At 47.1% G+C, this 26,843-nt stretch overlaps 1 protein-coding gene across 1 annotated transcript in view; it reads left to right on the top strand.

The window, feature by feature from the left end:
- LOC309543550 (uncharacterized protein) overlaps positions 1-26,843 on the top strand; it is a gene marked incomplete at both ends in the record, with an annotated part of 152,336 nt that overhangs the window by 3,357 nt on the left and 122,136 nt on the right. The window contains 2 exons of the mRNA XM_082276022.1: positions 25,910-26,119; positions 26,209-26,436. Of these exons, the coding sequence (XP_082132148.1) occupies positions 25,910-26,119; positions 26,209-26,436 (438 nt within the window). The remainder of the gene's footprint in view (positions 1-25,909; positions 26,120-26,208; positions 26,437-26,843) is intronic.

Below are 26,843 nucleotides of genomic sequence, written 5' to 3'. Positions count from 1 at the left end.
TGTATATACAATGTTCTCTTTATATTGGGGGTCACCCCCCATATCTGATTATAGAATGTTCTCTGTATATGGGGGGTCACCCCCCATATCTGTATATAGAATGTTCTCTGTATATTGGGGGTCACCCCCATCATATCTGTATATAGAATGTTCTCTGTATATTGGGGGTCACCCCCCATATCTGTATATAGAATGTTCTCTGTATATTGGGGGTCACCCTCCATCATATCTGTATATACAATGTTCTCTGTATATTGGGGGTCACCCCCCATATCTGTATATAGAATGTTCTCTGTATATTGGGGGTCACCCCCCATATCTGTATATAGAATGTTCTCTGTATATTGGGGGTCACCCCCCATATCTGTATATAGAATGTTCTCTGTATATTGGGGGTATAGCTCCCGCTTCCTGATTGGCCGAAAGGCAAACCCCACGCCATTGGCCGAGGAGGAGGCGCTGCGGGAGGACTGAGGAGACGCGGGGAATCCGGGGGACTGAACTGAAGAGAAGTGAGGTAAGTGCACAGACAGGTCTCGTGGGGGGAACGCTTGTGCTCTGCATTGAAAGGGGGCAATGCTGTGGCACTCTGCATTTATTGGGGGCATTGCTGTGGCGCTCTGCACTTATTGGGGGCATTGCTGTGGCACTCTGCATTTATTGGGGGCAATGCTGTGGCACTCTGCATTTATTGGGGGCATTGCTGTGGCACTCTGCACTTATTGGGGGCATTGCTGTGGCACTCTGCATTTATTGGGGGCAATGCTGTGGCACTCTGCATTTATTGGGGGCAATACTGTGGCACTCTGCATTTATTGGGGGCATTGCTGTGGCACTCGGCATTTATTGGGGGCAATACTGTGGCACTCTGCATTTATTGGGGGCAATACTGTGGCACTCTGCATTAATTGGGGGCATTGCTGTGGCACTCTGCATTGAAAGGGGGCAATGCTGTGGCACTCTGCATTTATTGGGGGCATTGCTGTGGCACTCTGCATTTATTGGGGGCAATGCTGTGGCACTCTGCATTTATTGGGGGCAATGCTGTGGCACTCTGCATTTATTGGAGGCATTGCTGTGGCACTCTGCATTTATTGGGGGCATTGCTGTGGCACTCTGCATTTATTGGGGGCAATGCTGTGGCACTCTGCATTTATTGGGGGCATTGCTGTGGCCCTCTGCATTTATTGGGGGCATTGCTGTGGCACTCTGCATTTATTGGGGGCAATGCTGTGGCACTCTGCATTTATTGGGGGCATTGCTGTGGCACTCTGCATTTATTGGGGGCATTGCTGTGGCACTCTGCATTTATTGGGGGCAATGCTGTGGCACTCTGCATTTATTGGGGGCAATGCTGTGGCACTCTGCATTTATTGGGGGCATTGCTGTGGCACTCTGCATTTATTGGGGGCATTGCTGTGGCACTCTGCATTTATTGGGGGCAATGCTGTGGCACTCTGCATTTATTGGGGGCATTGCTGTGGCCCTCTGCATTTATTGGGGGCATTGCTGTGGCACTCTGCATTTATTGGGGGCAATGCTGTGGCACTCTGCATTTATTGGGGGCATTGCTGTGGCACTCTGCATTTATTGGGGGCATTGCTGTGGCACTCTGCATTTATTGGGGGCAATGCTGTGGCACTCTGCATTTATTGGGGGCATTGCTGTGGCACTCTGCATTTATTGGGGGCATTGCTGTGGCACTCTGCATTTATTGGGGGCAATGCTGTGGCACTCTGCATTTATTGGGGGCATTGCTGTGGCCCTCTGCATTTATTGGGGGCATTGCTGTGGCACTCTGCATTTATTGGGGGCAATGCTGTGGCACTCTGCATTTATTGGGGGCATTGCTGTGGCACTCTGCATTTATTGGGGGCATTGCTGTGGCACTCTGCATTTATTGGGGGCAATGCTGTGGCACTCTGCATTTATTGGGGGCAATGCTGTGGCACTCTGCATTTATTGGGGGCAATGCTGTGGCACTCTGCATTTATTGGGGGCATTGCTGTGGCACTCTGCATTTATTGGGGGCATTGCTGTGGCACTCTGCATTTATTGGGGGCAATGCTGTGGCACTCTGCATTTATTGGGGGCATTGCTGTGGCCCTCTGCATTTATTGGGGGCATTGCTGTGGCACTCTGCATTTATTGGGGGCAATGCTGTGGCACTCTGCATTTATTGGGGGCATTGCTGTGGCACTCTGCATTTATTGGGGGCATTGCTGTGGCACTCTGCATTTATTGGGGGCAATGCTGTGGCACTCTGCATTTATTGGGGGCAATGCTGTGGCACTCTGCATTTATTGGGGGCATTGCTGTGGCACTCTGCATTTATTGGGGGCATTGCTGTGGCACTCTGCATTTATTGGGGGCAATGCTGTGGCACTCTGCATTTATTGGGGGCAATGCTGTGGCACTCTGCATTTATTGGGGGCATTGCTGTGGCACTCTGCATTTATTGGGGGCAATGCTGTGGCACTCTGCATTTATTGTTATGTTGTCATGTTATTTTTTTTTTGGGGGGGGGGGCGCCGGGAGGGAGTCTTGCCCGGGGAGCAATTTAATGTAGAACCGCCACTGCTATTAACCCTTTCACGCCGGAGGGTAAAACAAATGTTAATGCCTAAGCACAATTTTGCAACTTTGGCAAGTATTGGTAAAACTGTACATATCATCACAATTTACTTTGTTCATTTAGGTGGTAAATAGCGCATTTTCAGGACAAACTGGGCTTTTATTGGATGGTAAATGGTAATGGATACCTCCAGATTTTTTTTTTTTTTTAAAAGAAAACTGACCCAAAATAGTAAAAGTTTTTTTTATAAATGTAGCCATATATTTCTTGTTACTACCATGACTTACCACCAAAAAACAACTGAAAATAACTGCTGAGGATGGCAGTGATACCACACATGTATGATAGGTGATGCTTGTACCTGTAGTGCAGCCCAGGAACAATAGAGCGCATTTTGCATCTTTTATGTCCTATCTAAAGATCACCGATACTGACAATAATTAAAACAAATAGAAAAAATCCTGCCCAAATATATACTGACCCTGGTCTTTGACCCAACTACCAACCCTGGAACTGACCTACATCAAACCTTCATCTTGGTATTTTATTTCTTAATTTTTTTTTTTTTTTAATATTTTTTTTTAAACATCAATGCACAGATGCCAGCGTGCCCCCTTTCAATGCAGAGTGACCAGCATGCCCCCATTCAATGCAGAGTGACCAGCGTGCCCCCTTTCAATGCACAGAGACCAGCGTCAGTGGCGGTTCTACATTAAATTGCTCCCCGGGCAAGACTCCCTCCCGGCGCCCCCCCTCAAAAAAAAAAAAAAAAATAACATGACAACATAACAATAAATGCAGAGTGCCACGGCAATGCCCCCAATAAATGCAGAGTGCCACAGCAATGCCCCCAATAAATGCAGAGTACCATAGCAATGCCCCCAATAAATGCAGAGTGCCACAGCACTGTTGCCCCCAATAAATGCAGAGTGCCACAGCACTGTTGCCCCCAATAAATGCAGAGTGCCACAGCATTGTTGCCCCCAATAAATGCAGAGTACCACAGCATTGTTGCCCCCAATAAATGCAGAGTGCCACAGCATTGTTGCCACCAATAAATGCAGAGTGCCACAGCATTGCCCCCAATAAATGCAGAGTGCCACAGCAATGTCCCCAATAAATGCAGAGTGCCACAGCATTGTTGCCCCCAATAAATGCAGAGTGCCACAGCAATGTCCCCAATAAATGCAGAGTGCCACAGCATTGTTGCCCCCAATAAATGCAGAGTGCCACAGCAATGCCCCCAATAAATGCAGAGTGCCACAGCAATGCCCCCAATAAATGCAGAGTGCCACAGCATTGTTGCCCCCAATAAATGCAGAGTGCCACAGCATTGTTGCCCCCAATAAATGCAGAGTGCCACAGCAATGCCCCCAATAAATGCAGAGTGCCACAGCAATGCCCCCAATAAATGCAGAGTGCCACAGCATTGTTGCCCCCAATAAATGCAGAGTGCCACAGCAATGCCCCCAATAAATGCAGAGTGCCACAGCAATGCCCCCAATAAATGCAGAGTGCCACAGCATTGTTGCCCCCAATAAATGCAGAGTGCCACAGCAATGCCCCCAATAAATGCAGAGTGCCACAGCAATGCCCCCAATAAATGCAGAGTACCACAGCACTGTTGCCCCCAATAAATGCAGAGTGCCACAGCATTGTTGCCCCCAATAAATGCAGAGTACCACAGCATTGTTGCCCCCAATAAATGCAGAGTGCCACAGCACTGTTGCCCCCAATAAATACAGAGTGCCACAGCATTGTTGCCCCCAATAAATGCAGAGTACCACAGCATTGTTGCCCCCAATAAATGCAGAGTGCCACAGCATTGTTGCCCCCAATAAATGCAGAGTGCCACAGCATTGTTGCCCCCAATAAATGCAGAGTACCACAGCATTGTTGCCCCCAATAAATGCAGAGTGCCACAGCATTGTTGCCCCCAATAAATGCAGAGTGCCACAGCATTGCCCCCTTTCAGTGCAGAGCCCCACAGCAATGCCCCCTTTAATGCAGAGCGCCACAGCAATGCCCCCTTTAATGCAGAACGCCACAGCATTGCCCCCTTTAATGCAGAGCACCACAGAAATGCCCCCTTTAATGCAGAGCGCCACAGCATTGCCCCCTTTAATGCAGAGCGCCACAGCAATGCCCCCTTTAATGCAGAGCGCCACAGCAATGCCCCCTTTAATGCAGAGCGCCACAGCAATGCCCCCTTTAATGCAGAGCGCCACAGCAATGCCCCCTTTAATGCAGAGCGCCACAGCATTGCCCCCTTTAATGCAGAGCGCCACAGAAATGCCCCCTTTAATGCAGAGCGCCACAGCAATGCCCCCTTTAATGCAGAGCGCCACAGCAATGCCCCCTTTAATGCAGAGCGCCACAGCATTGCCCCCTTTAATGCAGAGCGCCACAGAAATGCCCCCTTTAATGCAGAGCGCCACAGCAATGCCCCCTTTAATGCAGAGTGCCACAGCATTGCCCCCTTTCAATGTAGAGATGGCATGCCAGAGTGCCACTTTTCAATGCAGAGCGCCAGCGTTCCCCCCGCGAGATCCGTCCGTGCACTTACCTCATAGTCACTTCTCTTCACTTCTCTTCAGTCCTCCCGCGGCGCCTCCTCCTCGGCCAATGGCGTGGGGTTTGCCTTTCGGCCAATCAGGAAGCGGGAGGACCCGCTCCCTGATTGGCCAGGAGGAGGATCAGTGTGACAATAGCGAATTTTCATTCGCTATTGTCACACAATGGGCGGGCTCGGGGGGGAGCAATGCTCTGCTCCTCGGCTCGGCTCGGCTGCGGCGATTTTAGGCATGGGCGAACGGGGCTCGGGCGGTCCGGTACCGCAGGGAGGAGGGCCGTGATGTCACTTCCTGGAGACACTGTGTACTCGAACGGCGACGCATTGCGGAGCATGCGCTCCTTCTTCAGGCCGTCTTCAGGACGGCCTGAAGAAGGAGCGCATGCTCCGCAATGCGTCGCCGTTCGAGTACACAGTGTCTCCAGGAAGTGACATCACGGCCCTCCTCCCTGCGGACCCACGCTGCCAAACCACCACCGAGCGATCAGCGCGTCCCACACCAGGAGATTGCAGCTCATCCTCCGCAGCACCAGCTCCGACAGGATCACGGGAGGACCCCCTGGACGACCTCTGCAAACCCACCACTCTGTTGAGATGCCTGTTTTTATCTGACTCCTGTGAGTAGCACTCCTTTAATTGTTAATAAATGTTACATTGCTACACTTAGATCGGCGCCCGGTCTTCTCTCTTCTTGTCATGGCGGCTGAGAAGTGCCTTTTGACCAATCAGCGTATCAGATGCGCTTCCTGATTGGCCAGGAGGAGGATCCGTGTGACAATAGCAAATTTTAATTCGCTATTGTCACATAATGGGTGGGCTCGGGGCGCACTGCTCTGCGCCCCTGGTCCACCCTCTTCTGAAGCCTATTAGAGCCTCTGGCTCTGATCAGGTGACGAAAAAAAAAAAATCCCATTGAGCTACATCCGTCCGGCGCCCCGACTGCAGATTAGGGGGCCGGACGCATGGATGGGGGGGGGGGGGGCAGCGCCCCTGCGCCCTCAACACACCGGCCGCCACTGACCACTATGGAATACAGGAACTGCAGAGCCCCCTCTGCAGGTACAGTTGAATAGCTACGATTCCAGGGATTCCTGCAGTACACCGGACCACGGTACCCAGGGGCAACAAGTTTGGCACAGGGATACTATATGATACCCAGGGGCCACATACATTTGTTTGGAGCCAATGCGTAATTTTCACAGGGACCTGCATTGGGGTAGACTTTAGCTGACCACCACAGAAAATGGGAACTACGGAGCCCCGCTCTGCAGGTATAGTTGAGTAGCTAAGAGTCAAGGGATTCCTGGGTTATCCAGCACTCCCTTCTGCGCCATACGGCCCGGGGGCCACATTTTCTCAAGGGGCCCTAGAAAAAGTTGACCAGGACATTTTTGGCTTCCAACCCCAAAATGTTTGGGTAGTAAAGGAAGGCCTCCCCTACCTCTATGCCAAATATGCCCCCCGGACTCATTTGGTGTCCAAGCTGTAGCCCCTCAAATTCCAGACTAAGACCCTGCCATAGATTAACATAGCAGACCAAGCTTCTATAAATGTAGGGCCCAAACCACGGGGGTTCAGGGCACCATACTTGGCAAACTTATACTAGAGGACCTCCAGTAGCCAAACAAATCTTTTGGGGGCAACGCCTAATTTTTACAGGAACTGGTATGGTGATCGTCTTTGGCCAAATACTGCGGAATATAGGTAATGCAAAGCCCCAGTTCAAGGGTCCTACCGGGTAGCTAAGACTATGGGGATTACCTACCTACCGACCGGGACATAGCCCAATGACGGCTACAGCGCGGTCAGCTTATACAGGGACGTCTTCACAGAATTCTACTTCCTGCAGATTCTGGTAAAGGGCCAATGACAGGGGCCCTTTACCATGTGATCGCTTCATCCAATGATGGAGCAATCATTTGTCAACAAACCGCTGCATGTCCGGTTCAGCTCTCTCCTCGCACCCTGTACACACCGATCGGCACCACCCCTACCTCATCCACGCCCACCTGTGCCTCATTCCCGCCCACCTGTGCCTCATTCACGCCCACCTTTGCCTCATTCATGCCCACCTGTGCCTCATTCACACCCACCTGTGCCTCATTCACGCCCACCTGTGCCTCATTCACGCCCACCTGTGCCTCATTCACACCCACCTGTGCCTCATTCACGCCCACCTGTGCCTCATTCACGCCCACCTGTGCCTCATTCACTCCCACCTGTGCCTCACTCATTCCCACCTGTGCCTCATTCACGCCCACCTGTGCCTCATTCATGCCCACCTGTGCCTCATTCATGCCCACCTGTGCCTCATTCACACCCACCTGTGCCTCATTCATGCCCACCTGTGCCTCATTCATTCCCACCTGTGCCTCATTCATTCCCACCTGTGCCTCATTCATGCCCACCTGTGCCTCATTCACACCCACCTGTGCCTCATTCACGCCCACCTGTGCCTCATTCATGCCCACCTGTGCCTCATTCACACCCACCTGTGCCTCATTCACGCCCACCTGTGCCTCATTCATGCCCACCTGTGCCTCATTCACGCCCACCTGTGCCTCATTCACTCCCACCTGTGCCTCACTCATTCCCACCTGTGCCTCATTCACGCCCACCTGTGCCTCATTCACGCCCACCTGTGCCTCATTCACACCCACCTGTGCCTCATTCACGCCCACCTGTGCCTCATTCACGCCCACCTGTGCCTCATTCACTCCCACCTGTGCCTCACTCATTCCCACCTGTGCCTCATTCACGCCCACCTGTGCCTCATTCACACCCACCTGTGCCTCATTCACGCCCACCTGTGCCTCATTCATTCCCACCTGTGCCTCATTCACGCCCACCTGTGCCTCATTCACACCCACCTGTGCCTCATTCACGCCCACCTGTGCCTCATTCATGCCCACCTGTGCCTCATTCACGCTCACCTGTGCCTCATTCACTCCCACCTGTGCCTCACTCATTCCCACCTGTGCCTCATTCACGCCCACCTGTGCCTCATTCATGCCCACCTGTGCCTCATTCACGCCCACCTGTGCCTCATTCACACCCACCTGTGCCTCATTCACGCCCACCTGTGCCTCATTCATTCCCACCTGTGCCTCATTCATTCCCACCTGTGCCTCATTCACGCTCACCTGTGCCTCATTCATGCCCACCTGTGCCGCATTCATCATTAAGCCTGTGTCCCCTCCCCCATTACTTAGCCTGTGTCCCTTGTCCCTGCCATCATGTAGTCTGTGTCCCCCGTCGTTCATGTAACCTGTGTCCCCCATCATGCAGACACGTGACGAGAGAGCTGCCACTCCTCTCAGTGCCGGCTCACATTTCTGCGATCACAGACATTGCATGTAATTCGGAGCGCACTGCTACTAAAATCACATGAGATGTCTGTGCGGTGCATACAGTTTGTATGGCTGAATTCACACCGCAATCGCACTAAACTCGCACAGGACCCTTTTTTTGGTCCGCAGCAGAATCGGATCGCATGGTGGTTCACACTGGTGAGATCCGATTCTGTGCTAACTTACAGACCGCACTGCGACATGCGATCTGATCTGGGGGTGTCATTTTAATTGACACCCCCAGCTTATCGCATATGGCAGTGTGAACTGTCAGGGGTGCGGATGTGATGCGGGAACACGCTGTATATTCGCAGCCTTCCCGCATCGCAGAAATGTGAACCGCCACTCACTCAGTTATCAATGGAGGGCTGTTCTCCTGATCAAATTATATATATACATTTTTTTTATGCTGATATTTCATATTTGGTTTTTAATATTTATCTTTAGTATATATATATATATTTTAATTCTTCCATTTATATATATAAATAATTGTTTTTTTAATACTAATATTTTAATATTTATCTTCAGTATTTCGTTATATTTAGTATCTCAAAAAAAAAAAATATATATATATAATTTTTTATTTTGATACTGATATTTCATATTTAGTTTTTAATATTTATCTTTAATGTATGTATATATATATATATATATATATACACATATATATATATATTTTTTTTTTAATTCTTCCATTTATATATAAAAAAGATATATATATAATTGTTTTTTAATATTTATCTTCAGTATTTCGTTATATTTAGTATTTCTTAATTTCTTCTTTTTTATTATTATTATTATTTAGCATACTTAGAACAGAAGGAGCCGCTTTTAATGCATTCATTACGCACCTCTGTCCCGCCCCCTCTAAGTCAGCTCTACAGCTCCATACCGCCTCCCTGTAAGAACTCGATGACGCGGCGGCAACTCCGTCCCACCTCAGCCCCGCCTCCTCTCAGTCAGCTGTTCGCTAAGTGTGGAAAAAGGCAAAGAGTTGTGGGACTTTAAATGAGGTTTGCAGTCATAGATAGATATTATATAATAATATGAAATGTTATAAAAAATTGATAATTTATTACATATTTCATAAAGGGTACAGCAATGTCAAAATGAATATAAATATTATACAAATCAAAAGCTGGACATGAGGTACATCAATTCATAAAAATATATCTTTACATCATAATCAATGAATAAAAAAATCCGTCAATACATTTTATAGATAAACAACATGTAGTCAGTCTTCAAATAGTATATCTTCATATTTAATAGGCTCTACGCGTTTCGTGGCTCTATGTCCACTCATCAGGAGCTTTACCCCCTTTTTAATTTGTTTCTCTTTCTTTGACAGTTACTTTCATCAGATTATAGATTATCATACATACAGGGAGGCTCCCTTGCCACCAGCCTGCCTACTCCCGGGGCTGCGATGCATGATTTTGACGCACCCTCCCCCGCCCTGTCTCTGATATCATCCGGGATGTCGGGTGGGGTGCGTCATAGGCTGCATCGGCGCCATGTTCGGTTGCCCCTCCCTGCTCTCCTTCGGGATCGGGTTGCTGGGGCAACCCTCTTAATCCACTCTGACGCTTGGCGGTGTGGGTGTGTCTCGCCTCCGGCGCTCCATGCCGGATGTGAGATCATACCTCCCCGACCCATATAACGGCGTCATCCACATGGCGTTGGCGGGTAACAGCCGATGATAGTGGGGTGTTGGGACATGGAGGGGCCAAGAAGCTACCCACTTGGTCATCTGTAGTTTGGTTCCAATCCAGCAATTATTTGCACGATACTTTCTATCATTCCATTTATTTATTGGTAAGACACTTATTGATATATTCTTTACTTTCTTTCACCTTGTTATACACGTGGATTGTTTCCTTATCTTTTTGATTTTAATTTTTTTTTTTCACTACTATTATTCCTTTTGGCAACATTGGTACTTCACATATCTTTCTTGTTTTCCTGGCACATGGCACTTTTATTTTATCTTTATTTCACATTCTATGGGCTTTTGTGTTATATTTTCCCTATATTTACTTTTTTCTTTGGCACACTATAGCATGCTCTTATATCTTGTATATACCTAACACATAATTTGATACACTTTGGTTACCCCTATACATCTCCCTGGTATTCTGATAATATCTTGGGTCTTGGTCGGACACATATGATCACTATTATTATCTCACCTATTTCCCTTGATCCTTTTCTTCATATGTTTATATATCTGAATACAACCTTTACTTAATCACATAAGAAATATGATGAGTATATAATTAAATTATTATTTTTTTTTTTTGAGATACACTCTGCAACTATTCTTTTTCAGTCTCCTCCCCTTTTTTTCAGACTTTTCTGGTCACGATGTGTCCCCTCATTAATATTTATTCAAGTGATGTCCATACCCATATCCTTTTTTGGAACCATCATAGCGACCCCTTCATTTCTCCCTCCCCTCGCTCTCCACCTCGGCCACTTTACCCGCCTCAGCCCCGGGTGAGACAGTTTGCTGTGTGTTGGGAGATGACCCCCTTCCTTCTCAGAAGTTTCGCCTCTTTTAACTACTGTAGTAAGTAGGATTCTTTATTCATTCTGGAGCATTGGTTATTTTTCCGTTAGAATTTATTTTTTCCGTTATCTTTCCCATATTCATTATACATTTAAATATCAATTTACATTTACAGACTCAAAGTCTCAAACTAGCTCCTGATGAGTGGACATAGAGCCACGAAACGCGTAGAGCCTATTAAAAATGAAGATATACTATTTGAAGACTGACTACATGTTGTTTATCTATAAAATGTATTGATGGATTTTTTTATTCATTGATTATGATGTAAAGATATATTTTTATGAATTGATGTACCTCATGTCCAGCTTTTGATTTGTATAATATTTATATTCATTTTGACATTGCTGTACCCTTTATGGAATATGTAATAAATTATCAATTTTTTAGAACATTTCATATTATTATTAGAAAAAAAGCTATTCAGTCGAAGGGATTGCATGAGGACTCGAGGGCATACAATGCGATTAGAGGAGAAGTGTTTTAACCTCCGGCAACGTGGGGGGTTCTTTACTGTTAGGGCTACAAGATTGTGGAATTCTCTACCACAAGAGGTGGTTTCTGCGGGAAGTATGGTGGCTTTCAAAAGACTCTTAGACGTACATCTCAAGGATCAGAACATTCAGGGGTATGAGAGATGATTACAGCCACACACACCTACACAGGTTGAATTGGATGGACTATTGTCTTTATTCAACCTCACCTACTATGTAACTATGTAACTATGTAACTATGTAACTATATAATATCTATCTATGACTGTAAAGAGGGGCTTTTAAACTAGGGAATGGGGGGGAGGGTACAGATGTAGAATTAGCCAGTGGAAAGCAAGCTTCAGAGGGCAGAAATGGGGGCATTAGCGGTAGGGTGTTCGGAGCTCCTATACCCAGGGTGGGTACGGGGAAAAATCATGAGAGCAGCCTAAAAACATCAAAATTACGAGGCTTATATACCAATGCCAGAAGCCTGGCCAACAAGATGGGAGAGCTAGAGCTGCTGATGTTTGAGGAGGACTTAGATTTTGTGGGGATAACTGAGACTTGGTTTGACAGCTCTCATGATTGGATGGCGACCATTCAGGGGTATTCCCTTTATCGCAGAGATAGAGAGGGTAAAAAAGGGGGAGGGGTATGTTTGTATATTAAGAACAGTATACAGGTAAATATGAGGGATGATATTAATAATGGAGCTATGGACGAATCCCTATGGGTAGAGCTTCAAAGGGAAGGCACGGTGGGGAAGGTAATATTGGGCGTATGCTATAGGCCCCCCAACCAGAGGGAGGAGGGTGAGGCGGACCTCATGTTACAGATAGGATTGGCAGCAAGGATGGGAAATGTCATTATAATGGGGGACTTTAATTATCCTGATATAGACTGGGCAGAAGGAACCGCGCATTCAGCCAAGGCTCGGCAGTTCCTAAATGTTTTGCAGGACAATTTCATGGGTCAGGTGGTGAATGCACCGACAAGAAACAATGCGGTACTTGACCTACTGATTACCAACAATACAGACCTGCTCACGGATATAGAAATACGGGACAACTTAGGGAACAGTGACCATAGGTCAATTGGTTTCAGTATTAATTACAGTAATAGGAAACACAGGGGTAATATAAGGACACTGAATTTCAAAAGAGCCAATTTCCCTAAACTGCGTTCGCTGCTAGAAAATATCAAATGGGATAGAACCCTGGGAACAAAGAACACGGAGGAAAAATGGGAGTGCTTCAAGAGCATACTAAACAAAGGGATTGGCCAGTGCATTCCAAAGGGAAATAAATTTAAAAGAGCAAAACTAAACCCTGGGTGGCTAAACTCCAAAATAAAAATGTATATTAGAGCTAAAGAAAAGGCCTTCAAAAAATACAAGGCTGAGGGGTCATTGGCAGCATTTAAGCATTACAAAGAGTGTAATAAGAAATGTAAAGATGAAATCAGGGCGGCTAAAATAGAACACGAGAGACATATAGCGGAGGAGAGTAAAAAGAACCCCAAGAAGTTCTTTAAGTATATAAACAGTAAGAAAGCGAGGCCAGAACACATTGGCCCCATAAAAGATGATAAAGGAAAAATGGCCACTGAGGACAGAGAAAAGGCGGAAGTGTTAAATAATTTCTTTTCTTCAGTCTTCACAAAGGAATCGGGGGGCTACACTAACCCAGCTTGTAAGGCCGAACTAAATAATACACCTCAGGAAGTGCCGCCATGGCTAACAGAGGATAGACTTAGAGCTAAACTAGAGAAACTTAACATAAATAAATCCCCGGGACCGGATGGCTTGCACCCAAGGGTTCTTAATGAGCTCAGCCAGGTGATTGCCAGACCATTATTCTTGATCTTTAAGGATAGTTTACAGACGGGTATGGTGCCAGCTGATTGGAAAAAAGCCAACGTGGTACCAATATTTAAAAAGGGGCCGAGATATATCCCGGGTAACTATAGGCCGGTCAGCCTAACATCTGTAGTCTGCAAAATTTTGGAGGGGATGATAAGGGACCACATACAAGACTTTAGTAATGAAAACGGTATTATAAGTAGTAATCAGCATGGATTCATGAAAAATCGTTCATGCCAAACCAATCTATTAACCTTCTACGATGAAGTGAGCTGCCACCTAGATAAAGGAAGGCCTGTGGATGTGGTGTATCTGGATAAAGGAAGGTCTGTGGATGTGGTGTATCTGGATAAAGGGAGGCCTGTGGATGTGGTGTATCTGGATAAAGGAAGGCCTGTGGATGTGGTGTATCTGGACTTTGCAAAGGCCTTTGACACCGTTCCCCACAAACGCTTACTGTACAAACTAAGGAAGGTAGGTATGGATCATAAGGTGAGTACCTGGATAGAGAACTGGCTCCAGGGGAGAGTACAGAGGGTGGTAATTAATGGGGAGTACTCTGAGTGGGCGGGTGTGGAAAGTGGGGTCCCCCAGGGTTCTGTCCTGGGACCAATCCTGTTTAATTTATTCATAAATGATCTAGAGGAGGGGATATCTAGTACAATCTCAGTATTTGCAGATGATACTAAATTAGGCATGCCAATATCTTCTATGCAGGATGTGGAAATCTTGCAAGCAGACCTGAACAAAATAACGGGGTGGGCAACTACATGGCAGGTGAGATTTAATGTAGAAAAATGAAAAGTAATGCACTTGGGGGCCAGTAACCAGAAAGCAAGCTACTCACTAGGGGGGGAACCTCTGGGTGAGTCTAGGATGGAAAGGGACCTGGGGATACTGGTAGACAACAGGCTTGGAAGTGGCATGCAATGCCAAGCCGCTGCAAGCAAAGCCAACAGAATACTGGGATGTATAAAAAAGGGGATTCACTCCAGAAATAAAGAGATTATTCTTCCACTCTACAAGACTCTGGTCCGGCCACATCTGGAGTATGCTGTCCAGTTCTGGGCACCGGTCCTCAGGAAGGATGTGCTGGAACTGGAGAAAGTCCAGAGAAGGGCAACAAAAATAATTAGGGGAATGGAGGACATCAGCTATGAGGAAAGACTACAAGCACTGAACTTATTCTCTCTGGAGAAGAGACGATTGAGGGGGGATATGATATCAATGTACAAATACTGTACTGGGGACCCTAGCATAAGGAACAAACTATTCAGAGTAAGGGAATACAATAAGACACGTGGCCACTCACTAAAACTAGAGGAAAGGCGGTTTAACCTTAAAGTGCGTAAGGGGTTCTTCACTGTAAGAGTGGTAAGGATGTGGAATTCTCTTCCGCAAGCAGTCGTATCAGCGGGGAGCATTGATAGTTTCAAAAAACTATTGGATGGACACCTTAAAGACCACAACATACAGGGGTATACAATGTACGGTTAAAAGCAAACACACACACACATCATAGGTTGAACTGGATGGACTTGTGTCTTTTTTCAGCCTCACTAACTATGTAACTATGTAACTATGTAACTATGTAACCTTATTTAAAGTCCCACAACTCTTTGCCTTTTTCCATATGTATACTAGGGATGGAGGTCCAGTCATTTTAATTCATTGCAGATCATGAATTCCCCCTCCCCTTCTGTTCGCTAAGTCTTATAATTTCATCGGACCTCGAAAATGTCTTGTGCGCATGCGCAGCAGGGCTCGCACCAGCTGGGTTCTGACGTAGCGTCACCGGAAGTGACGAGGTCCAGAATTTTCATGGGTCCGATGAAATTTTAGAACACCGGGTCACCTCACGTTCTCCATATCTCTACTATATGTGAGTGACTTCCCCGCCCATACAGGTCACATGACATACAGAGAGCTGTCACTGTGTGAAGGTTTAATAAAGATATAATTATCGTGAATAATGACGTCATACATTATCTCCTTCTAACCCCGCCTTTCCAAGCAGTGTGCGGCGGGATGATAGGAGAGAAGGTGTGTCAGATGAGCCCCGCCCCCGCCATACTGTACATCACCAGTGGGAGGAGCTGTGTGCTCTCTGCTTCCCCCTACAGTGCAGTATATAAGAAAGGTTCTGTGCTACGATGCATGACCAGTTCTGGACTGGAGGATTTACCCCCCTGCGTGACTTTAACGGACAATTGTGCGGTTGTGCGGCGATGTACCCAAATACAATTCATGTCCTTTTTTCCCCACAAATAGAGATTTCTTTTGGTGGTATTTGATCACCTGTGCGATTTTTATTTTTTGCGCTATAAACAAAAAAAGAGCGAAAATTCTGAAAAAAATTATTTAACATTTTAGGCCAATTTGTTTTCTGCTACATATTGTTGGTTAAAAAAATCCCAATAAGCGTATTTTGATTGGTTTTGCGCAAAAGTAATCACATCTACAAATTAGGGGAAAGATTTATGTCATTTTTATTTATTTTACTTTTTTTTTACTAGTAATGGTGGTGATCTGCGATTTTTAGCAGGACTGCAACATTTCGGCGGACAGATCGGACCCCTAACTGACATTTTTGACACTTTTGGGGGGACCAGTGACATTACTACAGTAATCAGTGCTAAAAATATGCACTGTCACTGTACTAATGACACCGGCAGGGAAGGGGTTAACCTAGGTGTGATCAAAGGGTTAAATGTGTGCCTAGGGGAGTTTCTAACTGGGGGGGCGTGGCTTCTGAAATGACCATAGAGACCTGTGTTCCTATATGTGATCATTCCAGAGAGAAGAACGGTCGGCTGTGTTTACAACATTCGCCCGTTCTTCTCTCTCAGCGGGGAATGATCGCGGGTGTCAGGCAGCAATCGGAGCTGCCTGCCCCATGTGAATGGGAGCTCACTCTCCCCCTAGCTGCAGGCGTGCGACTGACATACAGTACCTCCGCACTACCTGTCACAGTTTCAGAGGCTCTGAAATTTCAAGATAGCACAAAACCCCCCCAAATGACCCCGTTTTGGAAAGTAGACACCCCAAGCTATTTGCTGAGAGGCATGGTGAGTCTGTGGAATATTTTATATTTTGCCACAAGTTTCGGGAAAATTATTATTTCTTTTTTTTGTTGTTGTTTTTTTACACAAAGTTGTCACTAAATAATATATTGCTCACACATGCCATGGGTATACTGTATGTGAAATGACACCCCAAAATACATTCTGCTGCTTCTCCTGAGTACAGGGATACCACATGTGTGAGACTTTTTGGGAGCCTAGCTGTGTACGAGACCCCGAAAACCAATCACCACCATCAGAATTTCAAAGGTTTTCTAATGGCGTAAATTGCTTATTTTACCTCCGCACTACCTGTCACAGTTTCAGAGGCCCTGAAATTTCAAGATAGCAAAAAACCCCCCCAAATTACCTCATTTTGCAAAGTAGACACTCCAAGCTATTTGCTGAGAGGCATGGTGCCTGAAGGTGGGGATTGGTTTTTGGGGTCCCATACGCAGCTAGACTGCAAAAGTCTCACACATGGGGTATCCCCATACTCAGGAGAAGCAGCAGAATGTGTTTTAGGGTGTCATTCCACATATACCCATGGCATGTGTGAGCAATATATAATTTAGTGACAACTTTGTGTAAAAAAACAACAAAAAAAAAATAATAATAACTTTCCCGGAACTTGTGGCAAAATATAAAACATTCCATGGACTCCCCATGCCTCTCAGCAAATAGCTTGGGGTGTCTACTTTGCAAAATGGGGTCATTTGGCAGGGGGGGGGGGGGGGGTTGTGCTATCTTGAAATTTTAGGGCCTCCGAAACTGTGATGGGTAGTAAGGAGTGAAATCAAAAATTTACGCCATTAGAAAACCTGAAGACGGTGATTGGTTTTTGGGGTCCCATATACGGCTAGTCTCCCAAAAAGTCTCACACATGGGGTATCCCCATACTCAGGAGAAGCAGCAGAATGTATTTTGGGTTGTCATTCCACATATACCCATGTCATGTGTGAGAAATTTATCTTTTAGTGACAACTTTGAAAAAAAAAATTAAAAAAAAAATTATAATTTTCCCAAAACTTGTGGCAAAATATTAAATATTCCATGGACTTACCATGCCTCTTAGCAAACAGCTTGGGGTGTCTACTTTCCAAAATGGGGTCATGGGGTCATTTGGGGGGTTTGTGCTATCTTGACATTTCAGTGCCTCCTAGACCGTTATAGGTAGTGAGAAAAATGTACGCCCTTTGAAATTCTGATGGTGGTGATTGGTTTTCGGGGTCCCGTACACAGCTAGGCTCCCAAAAAGTCTCACACATGTGGTATCCCTGTACTCCGGAAAAGCAGCAGAATATATTTTGGGGTGTAATTACACATATACCCATGGCATGTGTGAGCAATATATCATTTCAATGACAACTTTGTGTAAAAATAAAAAATACATTTTTTTTAGTAATTTTTTAAACACCTGTGACAAAAAAATTAAATATTCAATGAGCTCAACATGCCTCTAAAAACATTCCTTAGGATGTCTACTTTCCAAAAAGTGTTAGTTTGGGGGGGGGGGGGGGTTGTACTGCCCTGCCATTTTAGCACTTCATGAAATGAGATAGGCAGTCAGAAATTAAAGCTGCGAAAAAATTCCAGTATTTACACCATAGTTTGCAGACGCTATAACTTTTGCGCAAACCAATAAAAATACGCTCATTGAGATTTTTTTGGTCAAAGACATGTAGCTAAATACATTCTGGCCAAAATATATGACATAAATTGAGTATATTGGATATTTTTTAAAAGACAAAGTTGAAAATTTTGTTTTTTCTTAAAATTTTGGCAAAAAAATAAAAAGCGCAGAGGTGATCAAATACCACCAAAAGAAAGCTCTGTTTGTGGGAAAAAAAGGACGTAAATTTTGTTTGGGTACAGTAAAAAAGGGGTCTGGTCTTTGAGCAGCCAAATCCTCCGGGGCTTAAGTGGTTAAAGTAACGCAGCGCCAAATCGTAAAATAGGGCCAGGTCCTTAAAGGGGAAAATCTTCCGGTCCAGAAGTGGTTAATATTGGCGTATGACTCGCACGTATGTTATGCACTCCATTTTCAGGGGGAAAAGTGTTATCCTCCGATAAATACAGGATTTCCTCTTCTCTGAGTCTTCTCTGTACTTCTGTGACTTCCTCTTATTGTCTCCAGCAGACTGTCTGACAATTGCAGTCTGTTGTCGGCCTCTCGGGATGGAATGCAGCGCGCAGCCGGAAAGCCTCACTCCGTCTCTCATAAAACCGTCCCGCACTTTCATTGGGCTGCTAGAAGATCTCTGCGGTTTTCACTAAAGGTTAGTGTGACAATCTCACTCAGGACAGGGACTTTTAGAGGGGACTGCAGGCTGGCCTCTTGCCTACTGACTATGGGCTCTTTGTGGGGTGCTGGGGGGACCCTTGGAGGAATGTTATTTTTGTTATTTTAGATTCAAGTCCACGTCTCTCCCGAAGACACACAGACTCTGGGACTCTAAGCCTAGGATCCTATTACCATTAAGGACTGCCACACATTCAGACTCATAGCAGACGGTCGGAGGTGTACCTAGGGGCGCCCTTGGGGAGGAGCTGTATCCCCCCCCCCCCCCATGAAAAAGTAAAAAATTTAATTTTCTTTTTCTTGTTTAGATCAATTTCAATAATTTTCTACATTTTTAAAGGTGATGTTCCTATATAAGTTCTCCACCATGTAAAGGGAAACTAAAGAAACACATGTAGCGTTATATTTTGTTTCCTAATCCTCCCTGCTCTCCCATAAAAAAATGTATAAAAGTGAATTGAAAGTTTCTGAGGTGTCCCTTGTTGGCTCAGTGTAGAGCTCTCTAGTGGGCAAACATTGTGTCAGGTGTGAACAACAAGAGAGGGGGGTTACAGAGAGAGAGCGAGAGGGGGTAAAAGAGAGAGGGGTGACAGAGAGAGAGAGAGGGGGTTACAGAGAGAGAGAGAGGGGGGTAAAAGAGAGAGGGGGTGACAGAGAGAGGGGGGTGACAAAGAGCGAGGGGGTGACAGAGAGAGAGGGGGGGGCAGAGAGACAGAGGGGGGTGACAGAAAGAGAGAGTGAGGGGGTGACAGAGGGGGTGACAGAGAGAGACAGAGGGGGTGACAGAGAGAAAGGGGGGTTACAGAGAGACAGCGAGAGAGAGGGTGACAGAGGGAGTGACATAGAGAGAGAGGGTTTGACAGAGAGAGAGAGAGAGGGAAGAAAGAGAGAGAGAGAGAGGTGACAGAGGGGGTGACAGAGAGAGAGAGAGAGAGAGAGAGAGAGAGAGAGGGGGATGATAGAGGGAGGGGGGTTTGACAGAAGGAGAGAGGGGTGACAGAAAGAGAGAGAGGGGGGGTAACAGAGGGGATGACAGAGAGAGAGAGTGGTGACAGAGACAGATGGGAGGAGTGACAGAGAGAGGGGGGTGACAGTGGGGGGGCGAGAAAGGGGGTTTGACAGAGGGAGAGAGGAGTGACAAAGAGAGAGAGAGGGGGTGACATAGAGAGAGAGAGGGGGTGACAGAGTGAGAGAGGGGGTTTGGCAGAAGGAGAGAGGGGTGACAGAGAGAGAGAGGGGATGACAGAGAGGGAGAGAGAGAGACAGAGAGGGGGGGGAGGTGACAGAGAGAGGGGTGATAGGGAGAGAGAGGGAGTTTGACAGAGGGAGAGAGGGGTGACAGGGAGAGAGAGGGGGTTTGACAGAGGGAGAGAGGGGTGACAGAGAGAGAGAGGGGGGTGACAGAGGGGGTGACAGAGAGAGAAGGGGGTGACAGAGAGAGAGGGTAGACAGTGAGAGAGAGAGAGGGGGGTGACAGAGAGGGAGAGGGGGTGACAGAAAGAGAGAGGGAGGGTGACAGAGAGAGAGAGGGGGTGACAGAGAGAGAGAGGGGGACAGAGAGAGAGGGGGGACAGAGAGAGAGAGAGGGGGTGACAGAGAGAGAGAGAGGGAGGTGACAGAGAGGAAGGGTTGACAGAAAGAGGGGGTAAAAGAGAGAGGGGGATGACAGTGAGAGAGAGAGAGAGGGGGTGACAGAGAGAGAGAGGGTGATAGAGAGAGGAGGTAACAGAGAGAGAGAGGGGGTGACAGAAAGATAGAGGTAGGGGTGACAGAGAGAGAGGGAGGGGGGGACAGAGAGAGAGAGAGGGGGTGACTGCGAGAGGGGGGGATGACAGAGAGAGAGAGAGGGGGGGTGACAGAGAGAGATAGAGAGAAGGGGGTGACAGAGAGAGGGGGGTGAAAGAGAGAGAGAGAGAGAGAGGGGGCAGAGAAAGAGAGAGGGGGTATACAGAGAGAGAAAAAGGGGAGTGACAGATAGTGAGAGAGGGGGGTGACATAGAGAGAGAGGGGGTGACAGAGAGAGAGAGGGGGACAGAGAGAGAGAGGGGGACAGAGAGAGGGGGTGACAGAGAGACAGAGGGAGGTGACAGAGAGAGGAAGGGTTGACAGAAAGAGAGAGGGGTGACAGAGAGAGGGGGTAAAAGAGAGAGGGGGGTGACAGTGAGAGAGAGAGAGAGGGGGTGACAGAGAGAGAGGGGGTGATAGAGAGAGGAGGTAACAGAGAGAGAGAGAGAGGGGGTGACAGAAAGATAGAGGTAGGGGTGACAGAGAGAGAGGGAGGGGGGGACAGAGAGAGAGAGAGGGGGTGACCGCGAGAGAGGGAGGGGGGTGACAGAGAGAGAGGGTGACCGAGAGAGGGGGGGATGACAGAGAGAGAGAGGGGGGTGACAGAGAGAGATAGAGAGAAGGGGGTGACAGAGAGAGGGGGGTGAAAGAGAGAGAGAGAGGGGGACAGAGAAAGAGAGCGAGGGGGTATACAGAGAGAGAAAAAGGGGAGTGACAGATAGTGAGAGAGGGGGGTGACAGAGAGAGAGGAGGGTGGCAGAGAGAGAGGAGGGTGGCAGAGAGAGAGGAGGGTGCTAGAGAGAGAGAGGGGGGACAGAGAGAGAGAGAGGGGGGAGTGACAGAGAGAGAGAGAGAGAGAGAGGAGTGGGGGACAGAGAGGGAGAGAGAGGGGGTGACAAAGAGCGAGGGGGTGACAGAGAGAGAGAGGGGGGCAGAGAGAGAGGGGGTGACAAAAAGAGAGAGGGAGGGGGTGACAGAGGGGGTAACAGAGAGAGACAGAGGTGGTGACAAAGAGAGAAAGGGGGGTTACAGAGAGACAGCGATAGAGATGGTGACAGAGGGAGTGACATAGAGAGAGAGAGTTTGACAGAGAGTGAGAGGGAAGACAGAGAGAGAGGTGACAGAGGGGGTGACAGAGAGAGAGAGAGGGGGGGTGATAGAGGGAGGGGGGTTTGACAGAAGGAGAGAGAGAGAGGGGTAACAGAGGGGATGACAGAGGGAGAGAGTGGTGACAGAGAGAGAGATGGGAGGAGTGACAGAGAGAGGGGGGTGACAGTGGGGGGGGGGGGCGAGAAAGGGGGTTTGACAGAGGGAGAGAGGAGTGACAAAGAGAGAGAGAGAGGGGGTAACAGAGTGAGAGTGGGGGTTTGGCAGAAGGAGAGAGGGGTGACAGTGTCAGGGATCCACTGCTATACACAGGCGAATGCCTATACGCATGCGTGTACGAAGAGGCGCCTTGAATAGCGAGAGGCTACCTCAGTATAGCTCGAGGCTACCAAATTGGCCTATTTAAACACAGCAGTCACTCCAGGTAATTGCTGTGTTATCTTCAGCTCTACCTTGTGTTCCTGTGTTCCTGTTGTTCCTGATTATTTGACCCGGCTTCCTCTTGACCTTGCTACTTGCTGCCCGCCCTGACCTTTGGCTCGCCTGGTGGTGGGAGTGTCATGGTCTGGGGCTGCAATGAGTGCTGCCGGCACTGGGGAGCTACAGATCATTGAGGGAACCATGAATGCCAACATGTACTGTGACATACTGAAGCAGAGCATGATCCCCTCCCTTCAGAGACTGGGGGGCAGGGCAATATTCCAACATAACGACCCCAAACACCTCCAAGACAACCACTGTCTTGCTAAAGAAGCTGAGGGTAAAGGTGATGGACTGGCCAAGCGTCTCCAGACCTAAACCCTATTGAGCATCTGTGGGGATCCTCAAACAGAAGGTGGAGGAGGGGAAGGTCTCTAACATCCACCAGCTCTGTGATGTCATCATGGAGGAGTGGAAGAGGACTCCAGTGGCAACCTGTGAAGCTCTGGTGAACTCCATGCCCAAGAGGGTTAAGGCAGTGCTGGAAAATAATGGCGGCCACACAAAATATTCACACTTTGGGCCCAATTTGGACATTGTCACTTAGGGGTGTACTCACCAATAAGTCACACCTGGAAGCATGTGACCGGCTAAACTGACAGATCAGGCCCCTCCTGATAAGCAGAACAGGGCCACACATAGGTTTTGCCTTGCACCTACCTAGGAGGGTGCTACACATAGGAGTCTCCAGAACAATTGCTGATAGCATTTCGTTTTATTTAAATGTTATAATTATGCATAATTAAATGGTTTTGGTTATGCTTTAAACTTGTTTAGTTTTATTGGAAGTCTCTCTCTGTGTATCTCTGGCTGTAAATTTCCTCCCATTGTCTCTGAAGTTGTGGGAATGATTGTTGGTCACGTAGTATTTGTCTATTCTGAGATGTTTGATTTCCTGCTGTACACACATCTGTTTCCTGCATGTAAAGATATATTTAGGTGTCTCTTGCTGACGTGTACAGACTGGAAATATTTCCTGTTTTGTATAGAAGACGCAAAGACTGAAAATAAACGTTTAGTAACCCGGTCACTATACTCTCATGCAAGCACATTAACCACTTTATCCCCGGAGGATTTGGCTGCTCAATGACCAGGCCCTATTTTGCGATTCGGCACTGCGTGACTTTAATGGACAATTGCGCGGTCGTGCGGCGCTGTACCTAAATAAAATTTACATCCCTTTTTCCCCACAAACAGAGCTTTCTTTTGGTGGTATTTGATGACCTCTGCGATTTTTATTTTTTTGCGCTATTAACAAAAAAAAGCGACAATTTTGAAAAAATAACAATATTTTTCACATTTTTTTATATGAAATTCTCGAAAGAAAAATGTAAAAATCAAAATTTTTTAACATTTTAGGCCAATTTGTGTTCTGCTACATATTTTTGGTAAAAAAAAAAATCGCAATAAGCGTATTTTGATTGGTTGCCCAAAAGTTATTGCGTTTACTAACTAAGGGAAAGATTTCTGTAATTTTTATTGTTTTTTTTTTTTAACTAGTAATGGCGGCGATCTGCGATTTTTTTTGCGGGACTGCGACATTGGGGCGGACAGATCGGACCCCTGACTGACATTTTTGACACTTTTGGGGGTACCAATGACATTACTACAGTAATCAGTGCTATAAATATGCACTGTCATTGTAAAAATGACACTGGCAGGGATTAAGTTTATTGGTGATCAAGGGGTTAAGTGTGTCCCTAGGTGCGTGATTCTAACTGTCAGGGGGCGTGGCTTGTGAAGTAATCACAGAGACATGCGATCCTATATAGCAGGATCACATAGCCTCTGTGATCACTTCAGGGAGAATGATAGATGGCTGTGTTTACATCAGCCGTCCGTTCTTCTCCCTCTCCTGCGGGAGATCGCGAGTAGCCGGCGGGCCAGCGGCCATCGGAGCCGCCGGTCACACTCGCTGGCTCCCCAGGGAACGAGCGGGGGCGGGAGCGTGCCGCCAGCGGCGCGCGCTCGCCCCCTACAGGCTCGTGGGCGAGCGACATAGGTCTACGTCAGTTTGCCTGTAAGCAGCAGAGCGCCGCAGTAAATCTACGTGAAGTGGTCGTAAAGTGGTTAAAAGTCAGCAGCTGCACAATGTACACTTACTGTAGCTGCTGACTTTTAATATTAGGACACTTACCTGTCCTGGAATCCAGCCATGTTTCCATTGGCTGTCGGATGCTTTCACCACCATTACTGGTAAGGGAACCCAGTAGTGAAGCCTTGCAGCTTCAGAGCCGGTTCCCTACTGTGCATGCGCAAAGCTCGCTGCGCTCTCTTAATGGGCGGTCAGCAGGGGAAGGAGGAGGGGGCGGAGCTGGCAGGTCTGACAGAAGTGGGGTCGGGGTACTTGTCAAAAATAGGTACCCGCTCCCCTCTCCCTCCTAAAGGTGCCACATGTGACACCGAAGGGGGGGGAATCAGATAGGCATTCCACTTTTGAGTGGAACTCAGCTTTAACTTTGGAAATGTACCATTGTTGTACTTTAATGTAAGTTTATTTGTCTTTATTTTCTATAATAAACATTTAAACATAGTGTAGAGAATTACTGTGACGAACGCATTTAGTGTGGGCACTGCAATATGTAGGTGGGGCTTTGTGTGGGTGTGGCTTAGGTGTGGGTGAGGACACAGGGGGCCCCATGACCTCCTATTACCCAGGGGGCCCCATGAGTTGTCAGTCCGCCCCTGCTGGGAGGTCACATGACTCTTATCTCTATTATAAAAACACAGACCAGACCGGAGAGGTGAGGAGGATTCTGGGAGGTCACATGACATCACTCTTGTCTCTATTAATAAAACACAGACCTGACCGGAGAGGTGAGGAGGATTCTGGGAATTTAATTTACATTTTAATATTTCAGATCTAGATATTCCTCCTGTGAAGTCTGGAGATCATATGACCATCACATTGCCTCCACCTCCCTCCCTGATAGAATAGAGAAATAAAAAGAAGATTCTGGAAGTCACCAGAGAGATCATGGAGGAGAGTTGAGCGGTGCTGGGAATTCTGGGACATTATCCAGTAACAGACAAGGGATGTGTCTGGATGGTGACTGTATCATTGTGTGTGTCAGGTTCCTATAAGGTGTCAGGATGTCACTGTCTATTTCTCCATGGAGGAGTGGGAGTATTTAGAAGGACACAAGGATCTCTACAAGGACGTCATGATGGAGAATCAGCCGCCCCTCACATCACCGGGTAAGAGGAGACTTTATTGTAAAGGAGAGAGCAGTACGGAGGATCCACCTAGATCCCCCATCATCTGATAAACACATAGAAACAATGTATTCAGTCAGTGTGTGTGTTTCCTACAGATGGATCCAGTAATGGGAACCCACCAGAGAGATGTCCCCGTCCTCTGTATTCCCGGGGTTCCACACAGGAAGGTCACACCATCCCCCACCATCATCAGGTAGATGAAGAACAACCACTGGTGGTAAAGGTTTAGTGTCGGTTCACACTAGTACGACTTGGTCAGCCTGACAAGTCGTGCACAGTCGCGGTCCATAGTGTAGTACAGGAACGGTTCTAATAGGAGCGACACAAGTCGCTTTCCGACTTAGAAAAAGGTTCCTGTACTACTTCGGGGCGACATCGGAGCGACTTGCATAGACATTCATTTTATGAAGTCCGTGCAAGTCGTGCCGAAGTCGCGGTGCACGCGACTTCACAGGTCGCCCCCGAAGTCGTGCCGCTTCAGTGTGAACCGGCACTTATACTAAAGCTATTTAGTTACAAACAAATATTTAATCATTTATTTTTAGGGTGAAACCCTCAAGGATAATTCTGATGTTAAAGAAGAGTATAAAGATGAGGATGAGGATGAGGAGTATGGAGTGGTGGAGGAGATTTCAGAAGGACACAAGGATATGATGCAGCCACCTAATACCAGGAACCCACCAGAGAGATGTCCCCGTCCTCTGTATTCCCGGGATTCCACACAGGAAGGTCACACCATCCCTCACCATCATCAGGTAGATGAGGAACAATCACTGATAGTATCATTAGGATCTGTACATTATCTGCATTGTTACCATTGATGTCATTTTTATTATATATTCAGAGTGGAAACCTGAGAGATTCTAAAGTTGAGGTTAAAGAAGAGATAAAAGAGGAGGATGATGAGGATGGGGTGATGGAGGAGTCAGAGGTTCTAAAAGAACACAAAGATCTGTACCAGGAGACCATGGAGGAGTCATCCAGCTACAGGAACCCACCAGAGAGATGTCCCCGTCCTCTGTATTCCCGGGATTCCACACAGGAAGGTCACACCATCCCCCACCATCATCAGGTAAATGATTGACAATTATTGGTAGTTCCGATTTTGTTTTGTTACAATGAATGTTTTATTATATATTTATTATATATTCAGAGTGGAAACCTTGGGGATGATAATATTGATATTACCCTGTAACGAAACCGCCGACCCACACTGTACTTGTGGGCTTCCATCAGTATACGGCTTCCTCCAGTCTGGACATATACAGATATTCCAGCCGCCCCAAATACAAAAACTAGCCTGAACTTAGCTTGTATGTATCTGAAAGCAACTAACTTTTTATTGAAACACCGGCACAAAGAGACATACACTGTGGGACAACCCCCCTCCCCCTTAGCAGCCAATCCACATACACATATACATCCCATAATAAGTTGATCTTAGGGCAGACAGAACAACAATAGGACAAAGGAATGCAG

This window comes from Pelophylax lessonae (genome assembly GCF_965119305.1).
Source record: "Pelophylax lessonae genome assembly, contig: HAP1_SCAFFOLD_197, whole genome shotgun sequence".
Classification (NCBI taxonomy): domain Eukaryota; kingdom Metazoa; phylum Chordata; class Amphibia; order Anura; family Ranidae; genus Pelophylax; species Pelophylax lessonae.
This window is presented reverse-complemented; position numbering and strand designations above follow the sequence as displayed.